This window comes from Ambystoma mexicanum, chromosome 4p (genome assembly GCF_040938575.1).
Source record: "Ambystoma mexicanum isolate Mex_15411 chromosome 4p, UKY_AmexF1_1, whole genome shotgun sequence".
NCBI classification, from domain to species: domain Eukaryota; kingdom Metazoa; phylum Chordata; class Amphibia; order Caudata; family Ambystomatidae; genus Ambystoma; species Ambystoma mexicanum.
In genome coordinates this window covers 297,643,847-297,664,040 of record NC_090927.1, presented here as the reverse complement: position 1 = coordinate 297,664,040, position 20,194 = coordinate 297,643,847, and the positions used below count along the sequence as shown (strand labels likewise).

The following is a 20,194-nucleotide window of genomic DNA, read 5'->3' as shown; positions in this document are numbered from 1 at the left end:
AGGTGTTAGAGCCCAGCCCATTAAGGATGAGAATTCACAAACGTCTTTGGTTTGAGCCACAGAGCAAGGCTGTTCAAGGATATTGGCCATGCTGGGCTCTCCCGTGACCACAGGATCGCAGGTATTGCCGGTAGGGGCCATCTTGGGTCTATCCCTTTTCTGGTAGCAGCCTGGACAGGTGCCCATTGGCTTGCTCTAGAGTGTGCTCTGCCTCAAGGGAGCCTTTATGCGTTGCGTACAATGCAGCCATGATACTCCACAAGGTCCTTCTTTGTGATGCAATTTGATGAGCTGGAATGCATCGGAGGGGATTTGGGGGGGGGCTGTGCAAAAAGGATTAGCATTCACGATGGCTAAAGATCTTTGCAACTTCCCTTCAGACCCCCCTTGATCTCTGCTCGCCTTTCTCCCGGTTGTGGCAGAGCCCCCTCGATTTATAGTCTTTGCTTGGACTTGGATGGCGCTAAGGAGCCGATCTGGGACACAGGAATTCTTTAAAACGAACATCTATTAACAAATTAAATTAATCTCACAGAGTACATTTCACTAAAAACAAAAAAGTAATGGCAACTGCTTGCCATGAGCGCAGTCTGGAAGACTGTTGGGGGAAAAGGGATGACTGGGGGGTCCTGTTGGGAAAGCTGGCTGAATGGGGGGAGAGGGGCTTTTTGAGGAAGCTGGTTGAGTGGGGGGGCCCTTTGCAGAAGCTGGGTGACTGGGGGACCCCATTGCGGAAGCTGGATGACTGGGGGGTCCTGTTGCGAGAGCTGGATGACTGGGGGGCATGCTGAGGAAGAGGAATGATGTGGGCTCCATTGCGGAAGCTGGATGAATGGGGGCCCTGTGGAGAAACTGGGTGACTGGGGGGGCCCTGTTGAGGAAGCTGGGTGACTAAGGGCCCTGTGCGGAAGCTAGAGGGCTGGGGGGCCCTGTGCTGAAGCTGGATGGCTGGGGGGCCCTGTGCTGAAGCTGGATGACTGGGGGCCCTGCGCGGAAGCTGGATGGCTGGGGGGCCCTGCGCGGAAGCTGGATGACTGGGTGTCCTGCGCGGAAGCTGGATGACTGGGGGCCCCTTTGCGGAAGCTGGATGACTGGGGGCCCCGCGCGGAAGCTGGACGGCTGGGGGGCCCTGTGAGGAAGCTGGATGACTGGGGGCCCCTTTGCGGAAGCTGGTTGAGTGGGGCCCCTTTGCGGAAGCTGGACGGCTGGGGGGCCCTGTGCTGAAGCTGGATGACTGGGGGCCCCTTTGTGGAAGCTGGTTGAGTGGGGCCCCTTTGCGGAAGCTGGACGGCTGGGGGGCCCTGTGCTGAAGCTGGATGACTGGGGGCCCTGCGCGGATGCTGGACGGCTGGGGTCGCTTGATTGCACTTTACTTATTGTTGCCCAGCGCCCGTTGGTTAATCGAGGAGAATGGACGCGTCTCTGCTGCTAGGAAGCCGCGTGCCCTGAGAGGTTGACTGATGGATGAGCAGCTGTGGAGTTCAACAGCTTTCCACGTTATTCCAGAAATACACGATGCTGGCCACATGGCCAGTGTCCCCTGTCACAGGGAATGCAAGCAGCGGAGGACTGCCACCAACTGGTCCCGGTGGGACCGGCGAGTGGACATGTCCGCGGTTCATCTTCTGCCCAGGCTCTGGTGAGTGGGCGCCTAGGCTTCCATTCCGCGGCTGCGCTGCTTGTCGGGAGGATGTTGCAGTTGAGCGCTGTGGTGGCGCTTGCAGCCAGCGCAGATTCCAGTCCAGCAGGCCGGACAAGTCCATACCGCCGCTAAATGCAGCGGCGTGCTAGCACATGACCCCTTTTTAAATGTATTTAGTGGGGTTTCGTAACATGCAACATGTGAAATTGCTTCAGAGCACTAAACGCAGAAAGAGGACTAAGAGGGTGAGTAGCGGCGTCACACTGCCCCAGTCTAGAAAGCGATCTTCACCCTTCAGCGACCTTTGAGTTTTGGCTCTTAATTCCATTCATTCTACAAGCCAAATCTCTTGCATTGGAGTACCCATACGAGGGGCATGGGGTGCAAGGAGGGCCACACGGCTTGTGTGTACTGTTTGCTTATTTAGCCACCCATCGACTCCGTATGGCCATGCTAATCCATATGGCAAATCCCACCCACTACACCCCCCCCCCCTGCCAAAAACGCACCGTCTTGGATCTCTTTGGGATAGCTCAGTTATGCAGTAACATCAAACGTGGTGCTCTATAGGGCCTGCCAGCGTTGATCTACGCAGTATTCTGAGAGTCCATGGCTTAATTACAGCTGTACATGTGCTTCTGGTGTAATAAACATGTCTTAACCAAGTATGCATTCAGCCATTTGATTTATAAGTATTGTGTGCGTCATCACATTTTTTTCTGTGCATTGACATTATGTCATTGACAGACATTGCAAAGCTAACAGTTGTGGCTTGTGTGTGGGTAGTAGAGAGGCCTGTGCCAGCCACCGTTATCATATGGCCAGATACTACCACCATTTTCCAGCTATTGCCACCGCATGGCCAGGTACTGCCTGGCAAATGTCTACGCCATGCCTACAAAAAAGCCCAAACTGTTGGCTTTGTCAGTCTTTGCTTGAATTGGACCCTGGTGTGGGAAGCCATCTACTGAGAACAAACGAGAGCACCATGGCTTGCTCTGTCATTAGGTGGAGACCAGAAATAATGCATTTTGCGTATTTTACTGCCATCTTGCATGTTGCACAGAGTTCTGCCCTGCCCCCCACGCTGCGACACACACATATCTCCGTGCCAGGCTATTTGTGACTTTGTTTAAGCTTGGATATCCTTTAGGGTTGGTGGTAACGGAAGATGAACACCTTGGTTCCTCTTATCAGGAGCATGCTGTTACAATGTGAATTGGAACGCGCCCGAGGTCTTTGCCACTAGCTTCCTATTGTAACATGCAGGTTTGGGTCGCCTGATATGTGTTTAGTATGTTTGAGAATTATGGTCACCAGTATGAAAATACAACCCAGGTGGAGGGTAGTGAACTGGAAAAGGATTTGCCATAAATGTTGAGACATTGGGCTCAATGATGAACCAGGAGTGACTCGACAGTTCATTTCTGTGCTTCAGTGAGGAATTTGCTGAGATGACAACTCCATGAATTTTCAGGATATTCTCATACCGACAATTTCTCCAGCCCTTCTGGCTGACCAGTTACCGCTGTGTGATGTGTGGTGGTTTGTGACGCGCGACTGTTGACTTCGCTGCATGATCCATACAGCTGTGGGCGAGCCTTCACGTTTACTGTGGTTTGTGGTCATGGTCTGTTGTGTGGAGCCATGAATGCCAGACATGTAGGAACCAGTGAGGAGTTATCTAAAGAGAGGAGCGATATTCTAGATATGCATGTCAGCTGTCAAGCAGTATCTTGTGCGTACCCCGGAAGTAGATGTACGATGACCTTGATTCTGTTATTAGATATAGCTGTTCATCAGAGGATGATAGTCCGGCTAGGCTGAACATGCAACAATGGTAGATTAGCCTGGTGCGCTTCGGGGGCTTGGCAGTACCACACAAATGCAGCTATATTTTATGCATTTACAGTCTGATCAGGATCTCAGGAGGTGGACTTGGCGCTCAGAGGATGGACCATTGCTGGGCAACACTCTTTATTGTTCACAAAACTCCCCTGCGACTTGCAACATCCCAACAACTATGGTAGCGGTGCTTGATCTCACACATGGACCTCTTGTGACCACTGAGCTTGGAGATAATATTACAGTCCTCTAGTTATGGTCCCAGTGGATACTCCCTTTCGGCCGTCGCAATTTCATGTGGTCGCAGTGATCACATAGATCCCTCACTGACCGGAAGCAAGATATGCACATGGGCCCCAACGCCCCTTCTCAGCTATGAGGAAAAGCACCGAGACTACTGGACTTGCTAAAACAATGCCCTTCTAAGCACTACATAATTGTTCAATCTTCACATACGTATGAATGCGAAAATAAAAAGCAAGCCTAGCTGGGAAGCACCACTCTTTATAGGGGACTCGCCCGGGACTTGCAAGTGGGGTGCATGGGTAGTAGAGGAGCTGACATATTAAAGGGGGGCACCGATCAATCTTTCAAGAAGAGTGCCTATAATGATTTTTGTTTTTTTTTGTAGACTATTATGCACCCTATCAGCACTTATTAAGGACATTATTTTATGGCACATTGGGGCTCAGCGCCTGTTTATAGCTCCTTGACAGCGGCTTTGCGCCTCTGTATGTCCAAGGAGCTGTTTTGTGACTTGTAAGCAGCCTTATCTGGTACACTGTATCCATTGTATATATTTGGCGTTCCATCCACATCGAAGCACACATTTTTATGTTTTTTGGCGGAGTGAACGGGTGCAAACAGTATCTCATCGCCCCGCCCTAGACACGTGCTGGTAAGCGGCTGATAGCTGAAGCAGAGCTGGGAAGGGCTCGTGCTGAAATAATAATACTTGTAACGAGTTGTGTCTGGCGCCTGGCCGTTTTTCCAGGCAGGGCCATTTATAGTAACATTAGGATTTCCCTCTGGCAAGCAGACATCCGGGCACAGAGCCCTTTCCTCAGCCTAGTGACAGGGGTTGGAGCCGGCACCGTCACCACTTGGCTACCTATCGGGTGACTTACGGCTGCTGGAATGAGTGGCTTTTTAATGTTGTAGGTCTTCCTGCACTCCCTGGATGGAGTCTTGATATGTGGGTAAGAGCGCCACCATTTTGTGTCGGTAGCGATGCAATCAATGCTGCAATACTACTCTGCACACAGCACGTGCACCCGAAGGACCAAGTGATGGCCACTGCTGGAAATGGAAACGTTTACTCTGGGACGCCTCCCCCACGCGCCCCGTCGTGCGTGGGGGGGGGGCGTCTCTTAAATGAACCCAATCCTGCTGAGTTGCATAAAGGCAAATGGCATGTTGGGAAGATAAGAATATCCTCATCGTTTTATATAAGCAATATGCGGTTAATAGTAATTCAGCGAGCAAGTTATGCAAGTTAGGTTCTCTGCTCTTTTCATTCTTCTCACCCTAACAGAAAAATGTCTTGTAAATAGCAACTTCTCCATAGCCATTTGCACAGCTTGTGCGCGAGATGACCGGCTGTGCTGGTGCTGCACGGAGCTCGTGCAACTATCAAGTCGCAGGTCTGCTTGTAGGTGCTCTGCAGCCGGCTTGAGAGCAGATCTGGGGGCCTGCCGGGCTAGTCTAGCCGGGGGAGATTTGCAGCTAGAGTTGTAGCTTCTGGGCACTCTGCAGCCGGCTTGAGAGCAGATCTGGGGGCCTGCCGGGCTAGTCTAGCCGGGGGAGGATTTGTAGCTTCTGGGCACTCTGCAGCCGGCTTGAGAGCAGATCTGGGGGCCTGCCGGGCTAGTCTAGCCGGGGGAGGATTTGTAGCTTCTGGGCACTCTGTCGCCAGCTTGAGAGCAGATCTAGGGGCCTGCCGGGCTAGTCTAGCCAGGGGAGAATTGCAGCTAGAGTTGTAGCTTCTGGGCACTCTGCAGCCGGCTTGAGAGCAGATCTGGGGGCCTGCCGGGCTAGTCTAGCCGGGGGAGGATTTGTAGCTTCTGGGCACTCTGTCGCCAGCTTCAGAGCAGATCTAGGGGCCTGCCGGGCTAGTCTAGCTGGGGGAGAAATGCAGCTAGAGTTGTAGCTTCTGGGCACTCTGCAGCCGGCTTGAGAGCAGATCTGGGGGCCTGCCGGGCTAGTCTAGCCGGGGGAGATTTGCAGCTAGAGTTGTAGCTTCTGGGCACTCTGCAGCCGGCTTAAGAGCATATCTGGGGGCCTGCCGGGCTAGTCTAGCCGGGGGAGAATTGCAGCTAGAGTTGTAGCTTCTGGGCACTCTGCAGCCGGCTTGAGAGCAGATCTGGGGGCCTGTCGGCCTGGTCTAGCTGGGGGAGAATTGCAGCTAGAGTTGTAGCTTCTGGGCACTCTGCAGCCGGCTTGAGAGCAGATCTGGGGGCCTGCCGGGCTAGTCTAGCCGGGGGAGGATTTGTAGCTTCTGGGTGCACTGTAGCCAGCTCGAGAGCAGATCTGGGGGCCTGACGGGCTAGTCTAGCCAGGGGGGATTTGCAGCTAGAGTTGTAGCTTCTGGGTGCTCTGTTGCTGGCTTGAGAGCAGATCTGGGGGCCTGCCGGGCTAGTCTAGCCGGGGGAGGATTTGTAGCTTCTGGGCGCTCTGTCGCCAGCTTGAGAGCAGATCTGGGGGCCTGCTGGGCTAGTCTAGCCAGGGGAGTATTTGCAGCTAGAGTTGTAGCTTCTGGGTGCTCTGCAGCCGGTTTGAGAGCAGATCTTGGGGCCTGCCGGGCTAGTCTAGCCAGGGGGATTTGCAGCTAGAGTTGTAGCTTCTGGGCGCTCTGTCGCGGGCTTGAGAGCAGATCTGGGGGCCTGCCGGGCTAGTCTAGCCGGGGGAGGATTTTGTAGCTTCTGGGCACTCTGTCGCCAGCTTGAGAGCAGATCTGGGGGCCTGCTGGGCTAGGCTAGCCGGGGGAGATTTGCAGCTAGAGTTGTAGCTTCTGGGTGCTCTGTCGCCAGCTTGAGAGCAGATCTGGGGGCCTGCCGGGCTAGTCTAACCGCGGGAGGATTTGCAGCTAGAGTTGTAGCTTCTGGGCACTCTGCAGCTGGCTTGAGAGCAGATCTGGGGGCCTGACGGCCTAGTCTAGCCAGGGGGGATTTGCAGCTAGAGTTGCAGCTTCTGGGCACTCTGAAGGTACGCATACATATGTAATGTTGTGCTCACACTTGGAGTTTGTACTAATCACCATATGTGTTAAAAGAATGTACCCTTTGTTAAAAGAAGAGGCATTCTCTTTATACAGCGGCGTTTAAGACCTGCTGACCTGGCAAGAACTTGTTTTAACAGAAGAATTGTGTTTGGTCACTGTATGTCGAAGCATGTTGAGCCTGCTAAAACTATCTGCAGATTACGGGTGGGGAAGGAATGAGTAAGCACAGCCTCGTGCACAGAGATAAGGACACAGAAGGGCACGAGAGAGAGAGAATAACAGATAACAGGAAACCACAATAGCAGATGTTGAACTGTTGACCGTTGATGCAAAGTCATGACTGGGAGGAACCGCCTTGTGGTGGACATAATCTATGTGCAGCAATGTATGACAATGTAAAACAGATGGGTATAAAAGGACCACGATGTGCAGGGCAAAGGGCGGCACTTTGACGACTTGCTTTGCGAGACGGTTGAACTTGTGGCCCATTCGCGAATGCTTGTGTGTTAATAAAGCAATGTTTACTCAACTCTTTTCTGTTTGAGTTTTCATAGGGTCCCTTTTGTACTGGTTTTGGCGACGGCGAGAAATCGCACCCACAATTTTGGTGTCAGAAGTGGGACGCGAAGGAGCGACAGTCCGTCACTGGGTGAGGAACGCCGCGGCGGAACCGGAGAAGGAATTGATCACGGGGCCCCAACAACTGAATCCGCACCTTTGATTGCAACCAACGCGTCATCCTTGTTTTTCCGGCTCCGTTGGCGGTGGAACAGCAGGCTGTCGCCCTTCGGGTCCGGAACACTCTGGCGGGACCCTTAAGATAAGTGGTATGGACGGATGCATGATGGAATAAGGAAATAATGATTCAGGGTTTGTGAAGAGGACGGTGGTAAGTCCGTCTATGAAGAAGTAATGTTGAAATGATGATATGATATGTTAGATACGCCAGGAGGATGTATTATTATTGTTAGCCAATAGGTGCATATTTGGGAAAGGTGAGTGTTTTAGGCAATTGCGGTATACCAACAAAATGGGTCAAGCGGCTTCCAGCAAGAGTGGTATAGGCAAGAGACACTATGCCCCTCTTGAAGGAACCCCTGCATTTGATATGTTGATTAAACATGGATTGAATTCAACATTGTTCTTAAAAGAATGGTCCGAATACACAAAAGATTTGATTGAGCATAAATGGCCAGACACCGGGTCCTTTGATGTGGACCACATATCCAAAGTAGAAATAGAATTAGTAAAAGACGGGTCAGACCCGCACAGTTTGAGGCTATACGACTATGGAGGGTAGAAGCAATGCGCAGGCGCAATGCTCAGAACAAACAAAAAGCAAAGGAGCAGAAGAGAACGGTAAATCAAAAATTACATGATCTAGAGATAAAAGAGAAGGGCGAGAGGCTAGATCAGTTGGATAGACATATGATGATTAAGAACAGTGGGGGTATGTATCCTGCCGTGCCGGTGCCTCGATATGAAGATGTGATAGGGCTAGAAGCAGAACAAACAACGACTGAATTATTGTTTCCAGGAGCTACAGCTCCACCGGCAGACAGTGAGGGTGAAAGGGTGGAATTCCCAATGAAGTATGGAAACCCAGATAGGTTGATAGACCATAGGAGAACGACTACTGTAGAAAAGGATAGAGATGGAGACTTGCAAATCCTTATGACCGGGCTGTATGGCACACCCCTCAATGACAGCCTACGGGACCAATTGGGGCGTTTGACACCTTTGGAATTTAGGACAGTGGCCACTAAACTATATACCTTTTATGAGGGTAACTGTAAATTGAGAGGACAGAGTACTGCGGATCTGCCCTCAGCATATCAGGACGCTGTCGCGTTACTACCAGTGACTGCGTCCAGTGTTCAGTTATGGGGATGTATGTCAGACATAATAGAGGAAGTCATAAGGGGCAGTGTTGAATGGGAGAAGGAAAAGAGGGCATGGGAAAGAGAGGTGAGGGAAAGAGAGGCTAAACTCAAAGATGCAGACCAGGCGGGCCAAAACGTAGCTAATCGTATGATAGCATCCATACACTCGCAGTCCATGTCCACCCTGGTGAGTCTGATGGAGGGCCTTGGCTGGCCTATACAAGTAAACGTAATTAAATATCTTCTTATTAGGGTGGATGATATAGAAGAGGAAAAGGAGCCTAGATATGTGTCCCAGTGGAATAGGATTAGGACGGAATTGGATAAGAAACTGCTATCTAATATAAGAGTGGATGATTCAGGGGCGGAAGAATGGAGGATGGCTAAGGTGGAGAAACTATTAAAAGATTATAAAAAAATAAAAGAGAAAGCTCTTAGTCATCAATCCTCTGTTTCGCCACCAGCGCAGGCCCTTGTAAGTGAACAAACAGACATGGAAAAGTTACTATTAATGCCAATGAGAGAGTGCCAACCCACCATAGAGGCAGCCACTGGTAACATGATGCGCACCTATGTGTATGTCCCTTTATCCCGAATTGAATTAATGCATATCACCAAGTCCATCCCCGACCCCCGTATAGACCCGGCAGGATTCTACAAAGAAGTAGGAAAGTTATTCAGACCAGGGTTATTTACCGTAGAGGATGTAGATAACATATTGTTAGCCATTGTCCCAGAAGAAATATGGACCCCCTTTCGTGCCAAAGACAATGAAACAATAAAATGGAAAGATGTAATGGATGCGAGCAAAAATAGAAAACTGCATGAGGAATATCCTGAACCCCTAAGGGGGCATGGCATGGCAGTCCTGAGGGCTCTAGAAAAGGTGTTACCCCCATTTGATGTGAATGTGGAGAAACTGTCCGCTGTGATACAGGGTGCAAGTGAGGAGGTAGCACAGTACTTTCTGCGTTATGAAGCAGCATTCAAAGCGCACAGTGGGCTAGAGATAGGGTCTGAAACGGGCCAACGGTACTTTGCCACAAACTTTGTAGAGGGGCTCCACGGGCCAATTCAGGAGAACATTAGGAGGGCAGAAAGTACATGGATGACTAGAAACCCCCGGGATCTCCTCGAAATGGCCAGGTATTATGAAAGAGGGGAAAGAGTAAAGGGACAACAAAAGGCACGACAAGAGAAGGATTTAAAAACCAAAGTGTTGATGCAACAGTTGCATCAAGGGCCCCAAGGCAGGTATAACTACAATAATAACGGCCCGTCACAGGGCTATAGCAGCAACATGATAGGGGGCCAAGGGACAGGAAGAGGTACAGTGCAAGGAGGTGCGCTATATGGGAGGAGTGATGGGCTACCCCAAGATGTATGTGCCTTCTGCAAGAGACCCGGACACTGGAAATCCCAGTGTCCCCAGAGTGGTGGGAGAGGAAGGGGCGTACGGCCCCCTTCACAGACAACATTTGCCCCAGGAAATAGGACTGGTGGGTACGGCAACCAAGACAATAGAATGTTTAAACCCCCTCAACCCAATGCCTTTGACGGACAAGCAAGAGGGGATGTTCCCTGGCCGGCCCCGCCTCCCCCCAATCTACTGTATCAGCCACAACAAACGACACAAGTACAAGGTGTATGCCAGGGTGAAGAATGTGGAGAAGGGGTATACTATAACGTTGATTTTCAGGATAACACAAGCGATATGTCCTGAGGATGCCGGAATGAGATAGCGGGAGTGGTGCAGGTTCCTATAGACCAAAGGGGGCCTTATGCCTCTATTAGGATCGGCCCCCACCGAAACTTGAGATGTCTGGTAGACACGGGAGCTGGAAACAGGCACACCTGATTATACTAAGAGATTTTGCCTTTTTGTTGATGAACAGGAAGGTTGCGCTGTGTCAGTCTTGACACAGGAACAAGGGGGTAAACAGAGACCATGTGCATATTTTTCTAGCACTCTGGACTCAGTAGCTCGAGGCCTACCCCCATGCATGAGAGCAGTAGCTGCAGCAGCGACAGCCCTAAAACAAAGTGCAGGTATCATCCTAGGGAGTGAAGTAACAGTAAAAGTTCCACATACGGTAGATGTTCTTCTGAATAGAGTGCATACACAGCATTTGACTACAGCTAGACTCACACAGTATGAGATGATCCTGTTTGCCAGTAATGTAAAAATTGAACGGTGTAACACTTTGAATCCAGCGACACTGCTTCCTTTGCCCACCTCACCTGATGACATTAGGCATGATTGTGTGATCCAAATGGAAGAACACACTAAGGGTAGAGCAGACCTGCAAGACACCCCGCTGGTTGATAATGAGGGTATATTATTCTGTGATGGTTCCTGTTTCAAACTGCCAAATGGGGAGACAACAGCAGGGTATGCAGTAACTACAGGGGAACGGTTGATTGAGAGTGGGAAAGTGTGTGAAAAATCGGCCCAGGCAGCAGAATTAATTGCGCTAACGAGAGCATTAGTATTAAGCAGCGGTATGAAAGTGACAATTTATACTGATTCAGCCTACGCTCATGGGGTGGTTTCCAGTTTTGGTAAACTCTGGGGAGAGCGTGGGTTTTTAACCTCCCAAGGTGATACTATTAAACATGCCCGATTGATTGCTGAATTATTGCAAGCCCTTACGCTGCCCAAAATGGTGGCCGTAGTGAAGTGCTCAGCGCATAAAAAAACACTGGATTATGTCACGCAGGGAAATTCTTTGGCTGACCAGATGGCTAAACTAGCTGCCACAAGGGACACTCGGTGGGAAGCCCGACAGCTCATAGTGGGGAGGGATGTGACTATGGAAGGGACGAAGGAGCGCGTAAAGGAAATCCAAGCAGATGCAACCATTGAAGAAAGACTATCTTGGCACAAGGATGATCAATATGAGGAGACGGTAGATGGGCTATGGGCACATACCAAAACGAACACCTGGGTACTACCTGACGCATACTTACCTGTGATAGTGAGCGTGGCTCATGGTCCAACCCACGTTAACGCAAGAACTATGGAAGAAGTTTTAAGTACTGTGTGGTACAACAAAAGATTGGGAATGTATTGTCGCCAATGGGCAAAACAATGTGAAATATGTGTTTTATATAATGTGGGGAAAGGTGTACCGGCCCCGGCGGGCCACAGTAAGTTACCCACCTGCCCTTTTGAGGTGGTGTATATGGACTTTATACAGCTGGAGCCTGTAAATAAACATTCCTACTGTTTGGTGATGACATGTGGGTTCTCAGGATGGGTGGAAGCATATCCCCTGCGGGACAATAGTGCCACCTCCACAGCACAATGCATATTGAAACACTGGATGCCCTTGACTGAAATGGCCGGATGCATTGTCTATTGCATTATTGAGTATGCGTACTATGCCTAAGCGTACACATAGTTTATCTCCTTTCGAAATTGTTATGGGGCGCCCACCAAGTATTGGGACCCCCATATCACCTAAGAGATTGTCTGAGCAAGCATGGCCTGCATTACAACAGTACTGTATTGGGTTAACTAATAGACTGATTTCTATTAATGCACAGGTGAACGCAGTAGCTCCATCTCCTCTGATAGGAGAAGGTCACGACGTGCAGCCCGGTGACTGGGTTGTTATAAAAGCCTTCGATCGCACCAGCGGACTGCAACCCAGATGGAGGGGCCCGTTTCAGGTGCTCCTCGCAACACAAACTGCGGTAAAAGTTGATGGCAAATCGCACTGGTACCACGTGGATCCAGAAAAGGGAACCAACCAACCCCAGGTTGCAACAGTACTGCCAGATGCCACTAGTAGGTGTGCCCATCGCCTCCGATCCCGTGACGTGTATGTGCCAAGCAACGTGTAAGGACACTGTTTTGAACTTTGATCATTAGGGAGATGAACATTTGGACTCTCTTGTTGGTTTTAGCAGAATTGTGCCTTACTGAAGACGACGGGCTTGTAGCCTGAAGGGCCTTCGGCGTTCCCCTCCTGGGACAGGCACTGCGAGACGTGGGACAGATCGGATGAAGGTTTTCAGTGAGACCTACCACTATTAGAGTAATAAGGACACTGGTGCTTTAAATAGGGGATATTGCTATATCGCTAGGTTGCAACTGATATACGCTGTATACTGAGCCATATACTGAACTATGTCTACACCCGTGTATGCTGGTTTAGTCCCTGAACGGATAAGTGTATGCTCCTCAAACACAGAAGGTAAGAGGAAAATACCAGTTTGTACCACAAGAGGCAAAATTTTGTTTTCTGTATGCACGATAGTAGTACTAATAGCATTTGCCATAATATTCTGGTATCTGGAACATCCATCTAGATATGAATTAAAGAACCTGTTGCCCGAGTCAAATGAAACAGGGAGAACAGATTGGGTCAAGAGCAGGAATCGAGATGCCTATGACCAACACGACCCGGAAGACTATGCTAAAAATGAATACGTGAAGATAATAAACACAACATATGGGGTAGTGAATAAAACTGATTGCTGGATCTGCACCCACATGCCCCGACATAGCAGTGAAGGCATCCCAGTGTACGCATCGCCAGTTACTGAGGATGCCGGGTGTACATTAATTTACATGAGAATAGTGTCAGCACAGCAATACATGATACCGAATACCGCTTGTTATGTTAGAGGAGAGAACAAAACCCTTCTAAAGGAAAAGATACGCTATAAAATCAAAACTGAGGGAATCGGGCTTGCACCTGCTATGGTACAGATAGTAAGAGAACCTCCTCCCCCTATCACCATCACACAAGAGTTTAGGCCAAAGAATATATGTTTTAAGAGGAGCGCAAGAGGTAATCAAAGAATGATCTCGGGGTGCAGTCAAATGGTGAATCTAAATAACTACACGAAGGGATTGTTACAGATTGAAGGACATGCCTACGTCTGTAACAAGAGGGCTTATTTGTGGTTAGCCAAAGATTTTGTTGGGGTATGTTACATAGCCAGAATAATGCCGGCTGTGATGGTATATGCCCCGTCTACTCTGCATAAAGAAATACACAGCAGAAATAAACGAGCAGTAAACCCAAAAATTCCTACGTATCAACCTACAGGATGGGAAACGTTTATAGATCTGATGGGGGTCCTGGTTCCTCCAGCGGGCATCTTTATGAACAGTCAAGAAATCCAAAAGCTAAACAGGGCCCTTGAGTTCGTAATCGAAGAATCTGCAGACCTAATGGAAAACATTACTTATGAAATGAAAGCAATTCGGCTAGTGGCTCTCCAAAATAGGTATGTCTTAGACATACTCACTGCAGAAAGGGGCGGAGTCTGTTTTTTGGTGGGATCCCAATGCTGTGTTTACATACCAGAAGGGAGTACAGGAATCCTGGATGGAGTAAACAAACTGCATAAAGTGGCGGATAGCATCCACCAGGAGGAAGGGTCAGGAGATAGCTGGTGGATGAAGCTCCTGAAAGAAATTGGATGGCAACTTCTTACGCCTATACTGGTTCTAGCGGCAATAGTTGTAGGTATTTGTCTCTGCATCCAATGTTTCCCGGTATGTGTGTCGTGCTGTGTTTCCATGTGTTCTTCCAGCATAACGCGCCTAAATCCAATGGATAAAAGCCATGTACAACAGGAATTTTTTGACATGGGAGGCCTGGAGAAGATTATGGTACATACAGTATGTGATGATGTTGCTTTCCTGCCATCTGCTTATGCTAGGACTGTTTAGATTGATGCTCAAGTGTGAGCAAAGGGTGGATTGAAGGTACGCATACATATGTAATGTTGTGCTCACACTTGGAGTTTGTACTAATCACCATATGTGTTAAAAGAATGTACCCTTTGTTAAAAGAAGAGGCATTCTCTTTATACAGCGGCGTTTAAGACCTGCTGACCTGGCAAGAACTTGTTTTAACAGAAGAATTGTGTTTGGTCACTGTATGTCGAAGCATGTTGAGCCTGCTAAAACTATCTGCAGATTACGGGTGGGGAAGGAATGAGTAAGCACAGCCTCGTGCACAGAGATAAGGACACAGAAGGGCACGAGAGAGAGAGAATAACAGATAACAGGAAACCACAATAGCAGATGTTGAACTGTTGACCGTTGATGCAAAGTCATGACTGGGAGGAACCGCCTTGTGGTGGACATAATCTATGTGCAGCAATGTATGACAATGTAAAACAGATGGGTATAAAAGGACCACGATGTGCAGGGCAAAGGGCGGCACTTTGACGACTTGCTTTGCGAGACGGTTGAACTTGTGGCCCATTCGCGAATGCTTGTGTGTTAATAAAGCAATGTTTACTCAACTCTTTTCTGTTTGAGTTTTCATAGGGTCCCTTTTGTACTGGTTTTGGCGACGGCGAGAAATCGCACCCACAACTCTGTCGCCGGCTTGAGAGCAGATCTGGGGGCCTGCCGGGCTAGTCTAGCCAGGGGAGAATTGCAGCTACAGTTGTAGCTTCTGGGCACTCTGTCGCTGGCTTGAGAGCAGGTCTGGGGGCCTGCCGGGCTAGTCTAGCCGGGGGAGGATTTGTAGCTTCTGGGTGCTCTGTAACCAGCTCGAGAGCAGATCTGGGGGCCTGACGGGCTACTCTAGCCAGGGGGGAATTGCAGCTAGAGTTGTAGCTTCTGGGTGCTCTGTTGCTGGCTTGAGAGCAGATCTGGGGGCCTGCCGGGCTAGTCTAGCCGGGGGAGGATTTGTAGCTTCTGGGCGCTCTGTCGCCAGCTTGAGAGCAGATCTGGGGGCCTGCTGGGCTAGTCTAGCCGGGGGAGGATTTGCAGCTACAGTTGTAGCTTCTGGGTGCTCTGCAGCCGGTTTGAGAGCAGATCTTGGGGCCTGCCGGGCTAGTTTAGCCAGGGGGGATTTGCAGCTAGAGTTGTAGCTTCTGGGCGCTCTGTTGCGGGCTTGAGAGCAGATCTGGGGGCCTACCGGGCTAGTCTAGCCGGGGGAGGATTTGTAGCTTCTGGGCACTCTGTCGCCAGCTTGAGAGCAGATCTGGGGGCCTGCCGGGCTAGTCTAGCCAGGGGAGATTTGCAGCTAGAGTTGTAGCTTCTGGGTGCTCTGTAGCCAGCTTGAGAGCAGATCTGGGGGCCTGCCGGGCTAGTCTAACCGCGGGAGGATTTGCAGCTAAATTTGTAGCTTCTGGGCACTCTATAGCTGGCTTGAGAGCAGATCTGGGGGCCTGCCAGGCTAGTCTAGCCAGGGGGGATTTGCAGCTAGAGTTGTAGCTTCTGGGCACTCTGTCGCTGGCTTGAGAGCAGATCTGGGGGCCTGCCGGGCTAGTCTAGCCGGGGGAGGATTTGCAGCTAGAGTTGTAGCTTCTGGGCACTCTGTCGCTGGCTTGAGAGCAGATCTGGGGGCCTGCCTAGCCGGGGGAGGATTTGCAGCTGGAGGTGCAACTGCTCTCAGAAAAGACACACTTTGCTGGAACGCAGCTCCGTCTTGTTCCAGCCCATTTCCTAGCCTGATGGTGAAGGATGGGCGAACAGGCACGAGAATAAACGCTCTCCCACTGACTAGGCTAGTAGACAGTGAGCGTGCTGGGAGGATACTTCAGTGGGATAAACGCCTGCTGTCGAGACCTGTGTGTCACAGCCAATGGACGGGTTGGAATCCTGGCAGGACGGTAAAGCCAGTTATTCCTCCCAGGTGAACGGAATGAGAATCACGGACTAGTGGCCCGAGGGGAGTCCCACTGTGGTGTGCGCTGTGTTAGTGGCAATCGAAATAGTTGCAGTAGCATATTACACATGTATTCTGCCACTGACCCTTAAAAACGGCATGCTCATTCCTTTTAACTACTGAGGAAGGTGCATGGGTTGGACAGTGCGAGGAGATTTCGCCATTATCTGCCTATTATTGCTTCCCTCTGCATCCGCACAGCGCTTTGATGTGGGCCTACTAGGCTGTCGCTAGGTAAATCCCCAATGCTTTCATACATACATTAGCTCTCACTTATTCCCGAATTCTAGGCATTCAAGAGTAAGAGCTGTGTTTCAGGAATGCTCATCTGCCCACCTCCTGCCTTCCTGGTACCCGAGCCTCCTCCCCCCACCCCCACCTGAAGGCAACCGTTGCCAGAGTCTCCGGTTAAGTCCAAAGGGCGTCTATGCTCGTCCTGAATTCCCACAAGAATCCCTGTAGGCTCCGCCCAACCCAGCACCTACGTTTAAGTCATAACTTATTTACAAAGCGCTGGTGTTGTGTCTGGTCTCGAGTTGCAATGCATTGATAGGTGTGAGGTTGGGAAGGATGGCGTTTATACTGGGCCAGCCAGTGGTCTCCCGGCGCCAATGCTTTCCCTGGACACGCAGGGAATGGGCCTGAACACGACAGAGTGGGCCTTCGGCAAAAGCTGTGTTCCCGGAACGGAGCTCTGGCAAAGCATGTCTTGTCGCCCTGTCCCCAGACCCAGGGGCTTGCCCACGGACACTCGCACCCGTGCTACAGCAAGCAGGCAGCCTTCAGAAGACTCTGCAGAACTGCCGAAAGCGGTCTGGTCTGTATGCACTCTGCTTCAGAACAGGAAGAATCTGTCCTAAAGCTTGGTTATCACATGCACGAGCAACCCCCGTTTCCACAGACACTGTCAGTAGACTGGGCATGAGCAGCTGAATACAGAAACAGCTGTAGCCTCACATACTCGTTGTAGCTGCCCAGACTGGTAGACGTGTCCTGCAACGTAGAGACATGTTTTTATTAGCGAGAGTGTTGTGACCAATGAAATCTGCAGAGCCCAGCATCCATTATTCGTTCAAAAGGGTTTCTTACTGAATCACAATAAGACATGGTTCAAATTTAAAATTCTGCACATACTTATGTTCCCCTAATGCTTTTGCTTGTATGTAAATCTCTAGGATTGGGTTCTATGGATAGATATTGTATTGATGTGATGTGATAGGTTATTTATAATGCGCTTAATACCCAGAGGTTTCTACGCGCGGACGTGGGTATCGAACCTTGCTTCCAAGGCGAGCACGTTGCCCCTGAGCTATCCTCCCGAGACAATTTGTGTGACCTGGCCTGAGAACGTCATGCCTGCATGCATGACGTTCTGGCAACACACAACCAGTGCTAGCTACATTTATGGGGAGCTAGTGGCTCTGGTAAGGCTGGGCCCTTACTAAACTAGCACTAGGCTCCTCTGGGAAGGTGGGGGAGGGGGAGGTAACATGGAGCACGAGCCCAGTGAGAAGTTAACTGGCGCTGCCCAAAAGGTGCAGGATGTCATCAGGCTCGGACTGGCCTATAGGGCAATAGAGCAGTGTCCGGATTGCAGGCCCAACGTGCTGGTGTGGGCCAGCTTGTGTGGCCAAAGTGGGCCACTCACATTAGTTACTTCACTATGCAGCTAGAAGTTTTGAACAGTGTTTCTGAACATATATCCTTTAAAATGCAGAGTGTGTAACACATTTGACTAAAAAAAAACTCTGCCTGGGGTACTACACAAACTCTCACAAAAGGAGTGAATTGCTATTTGCAGCTGTGGGCCACTTTTTTGGCTTACTGCACAAAAACCCAGACTCATTTAAAAGTGGAAAAGGTCACTTTAATGTGACAGGCCAAAGCTTTCAATCAGAACGCTTAACTGGCTCCATGGCCTAACAAACTAAAGAAATATTTTAACAACCAATTAAATAAATTAAACATTTTCATTTTCCCCCAACAATTAAATAATTAAATAACCCATTTCCTCCCTAATTATCCCTTGCACCCTACCGTCTCCTTGCCCCTTTTCCAGGTGTCCCGCTTTCTCCCAGGGGCCATGCCCCTCAATACCTGTTCCCCCGGGGTGACCTGCTTGTGCAAACAGCGCCACCCCATCCTTTCCCGTGTCATTCCCCCATTGCGCTTCCCTCCCCCCACATCAAAAGGGGCCATGCCCCCGGCACCAGAAAAACCCTCCCCCGAAGAGTTCTTTCTGCCCCAACCCCCCCCAATTTTTTCTACCTCCAACTTTTTACCCAGTCTCCCAGCCAAGAACCCAAGTCCGCCAGGTAGTGATTATTCCCATACACGGACAAGTGTACCCCATCCTCTCTAAAGATAAGGAGACCCTCATATGGTATTTCCTTATGGTCCATGACCTGCACCGCCACCGAGGCACAACATTTTACCATTTCTCTGTTTATTCCCTTCTTGGCCCGCTCTATTGCTCCCTCACTTTTCGCTCCCTTCCAAACTCTTCTCGGCAACAGCTTAGTCCACACCACCACTGCTTGAGGCCACATTTCCCACACCCACACTAAGTCCCTCTTCATTTTCTTTAGCAGCGCCACCCCCGTATCTCTCAACAGGTCATTCTCCCCTGCATGCATAATCACCACCTCTGGAACCCCATAGCGTTCCCTCATCCCTGCCAATATAGGAAGCAGCTGATCCCACCGCAGGCCCCCCAACCCGTGCCACTCACCACCACTTCCTTGTAACTGCACCCCAGTTGCCTTTCAAACACCCTTTTCTCCACCTCTTTCCCAGCCCACTTAACAAATGAATGGCCAACAATCCAAACTTGCGCCAACTCCCCCTTCTTTCGCGCAGCATCTGAAAAAGAAATTACAAAATCACTGACAAGTCAAAAATATTTCAACAACAACAGTTGGCCCACAAAGTCCTACTCCACCTTTCTTCAACATTCCCCTTTATCAAACTCCCTGACGTACCCCTTGTATTTCCCAGACCTCCAACGCCCCAATCTTTTCCCTTGTCTTCTGAAAAACCCAGCCTGGTACCCTAAGATGCTGCGCCCATCCTAAAGGAATGAGTCCCAAAATCCTCTTCCTTTTCTCCCACTGCCACCAGCGCCATCCGCAATACCCCTAGCACCTGGGCCGCAGAAACCGGCGATCCATCCGCATGCTGAAAACCAAGCCTGTCTTAACCCCACAGCGCTCCTTCCACACCTTGCCTGCCTGAACTGGGCATAAAACCTTGCTCCCTCGACCCAGCAGAACCCAAGAGCCCCTTCCCTTCTGATCCGTCTTAGACCTTTTAATCTTGATGTCTAAACCTTCTTCTGTAATTTGAACATCTTCCCATTGCAGTCCCCCCACCCCCCCTTTCCCCCGACCAACTCAGAAACCCTGAAAGCCCCAAAGAATAACCACGTAAAACAAGTCGCAAACAGTTCCCCTACAAGCAATAAACCATTTGTTCAACTTGTTGTGCCCAGTTTATTGCTTTACAGTCCTGCGTTGCCCCCCCTGCACCGGGGGCCCACGTGCACCCCCGTCCATGCAGGCCCTTTAGTTTAGTTTATTCCTCCTCTCGCCACTGCACCAGGGGCCAAACCTGCACCCCCGTCCATGCAGTCCCTTCCATATAACTAATCTTCAAGCTCCTTGCATCCATTACCACCTGTTTCCCACCTGCACCAGGGGCCCTAGTGCACCCCCGTCCATGCAGGCCCCTTTTCTTCCTTACTCCTCTCCACCGCTGCACCAGGGGCCAAACCTGCGCCCCGTCCATGTAGTCCATTCCACATAAATTCCTCTTCCAGCACCTTGCTTCGTTGCTCCACTTTTTTCCCCCAGCTGCACCAGGGGCCCTAGTGCGCCCCCCGTCCATGCAGACCCATCTCATCACTTCCCCTTGCTGCACCAGAGGCACTCCCGTACCTCCGTCCATGCAGCCTGAA

At 50.3% G+C, this 20,194-nt stretch overlaps 2 protein-coding genes across 4 annotated transcripts in view; both read left to right on the top strand.

The window, feature by feature from the left end:
• Positions 1 to 14,863, top strand: part of LOC138453210 (uncharacterized) — a 46,701-nt gene extending 31,838 nt beyond the window's left edge. The window contains exon 2 of one of the 2 annotated variants that reach the window (XR_011260375.1): positions 12,140 to 14,863. Coding sequence is in view for 1 of the 2 variants with exons in the window: in XM_069605844.1 (XP_069461945.1) it covers positions 8,013 to 10,313 (2,301 nt within the window). In the remaining variant the exon portion in view is untranslated. Of the gene's footprint in view, positions 1 to 7,261; positions 11,264 to 12,139 lie in introns of those variants that run through there. The other variant, XM_069605844.1, reaches the window with a different exon arrangement.
• The window catches only part of EVA1A (eva-1 homolog A, regulator of programmed cell death), a 1,077,479-nt gene that overhangs the window by 856,625 nt on the left and 200,660 nt on the right, over positions 1 to 20,194 (top strand). The gene's annotated exons all lie outside the window — the stretch shown is intronic.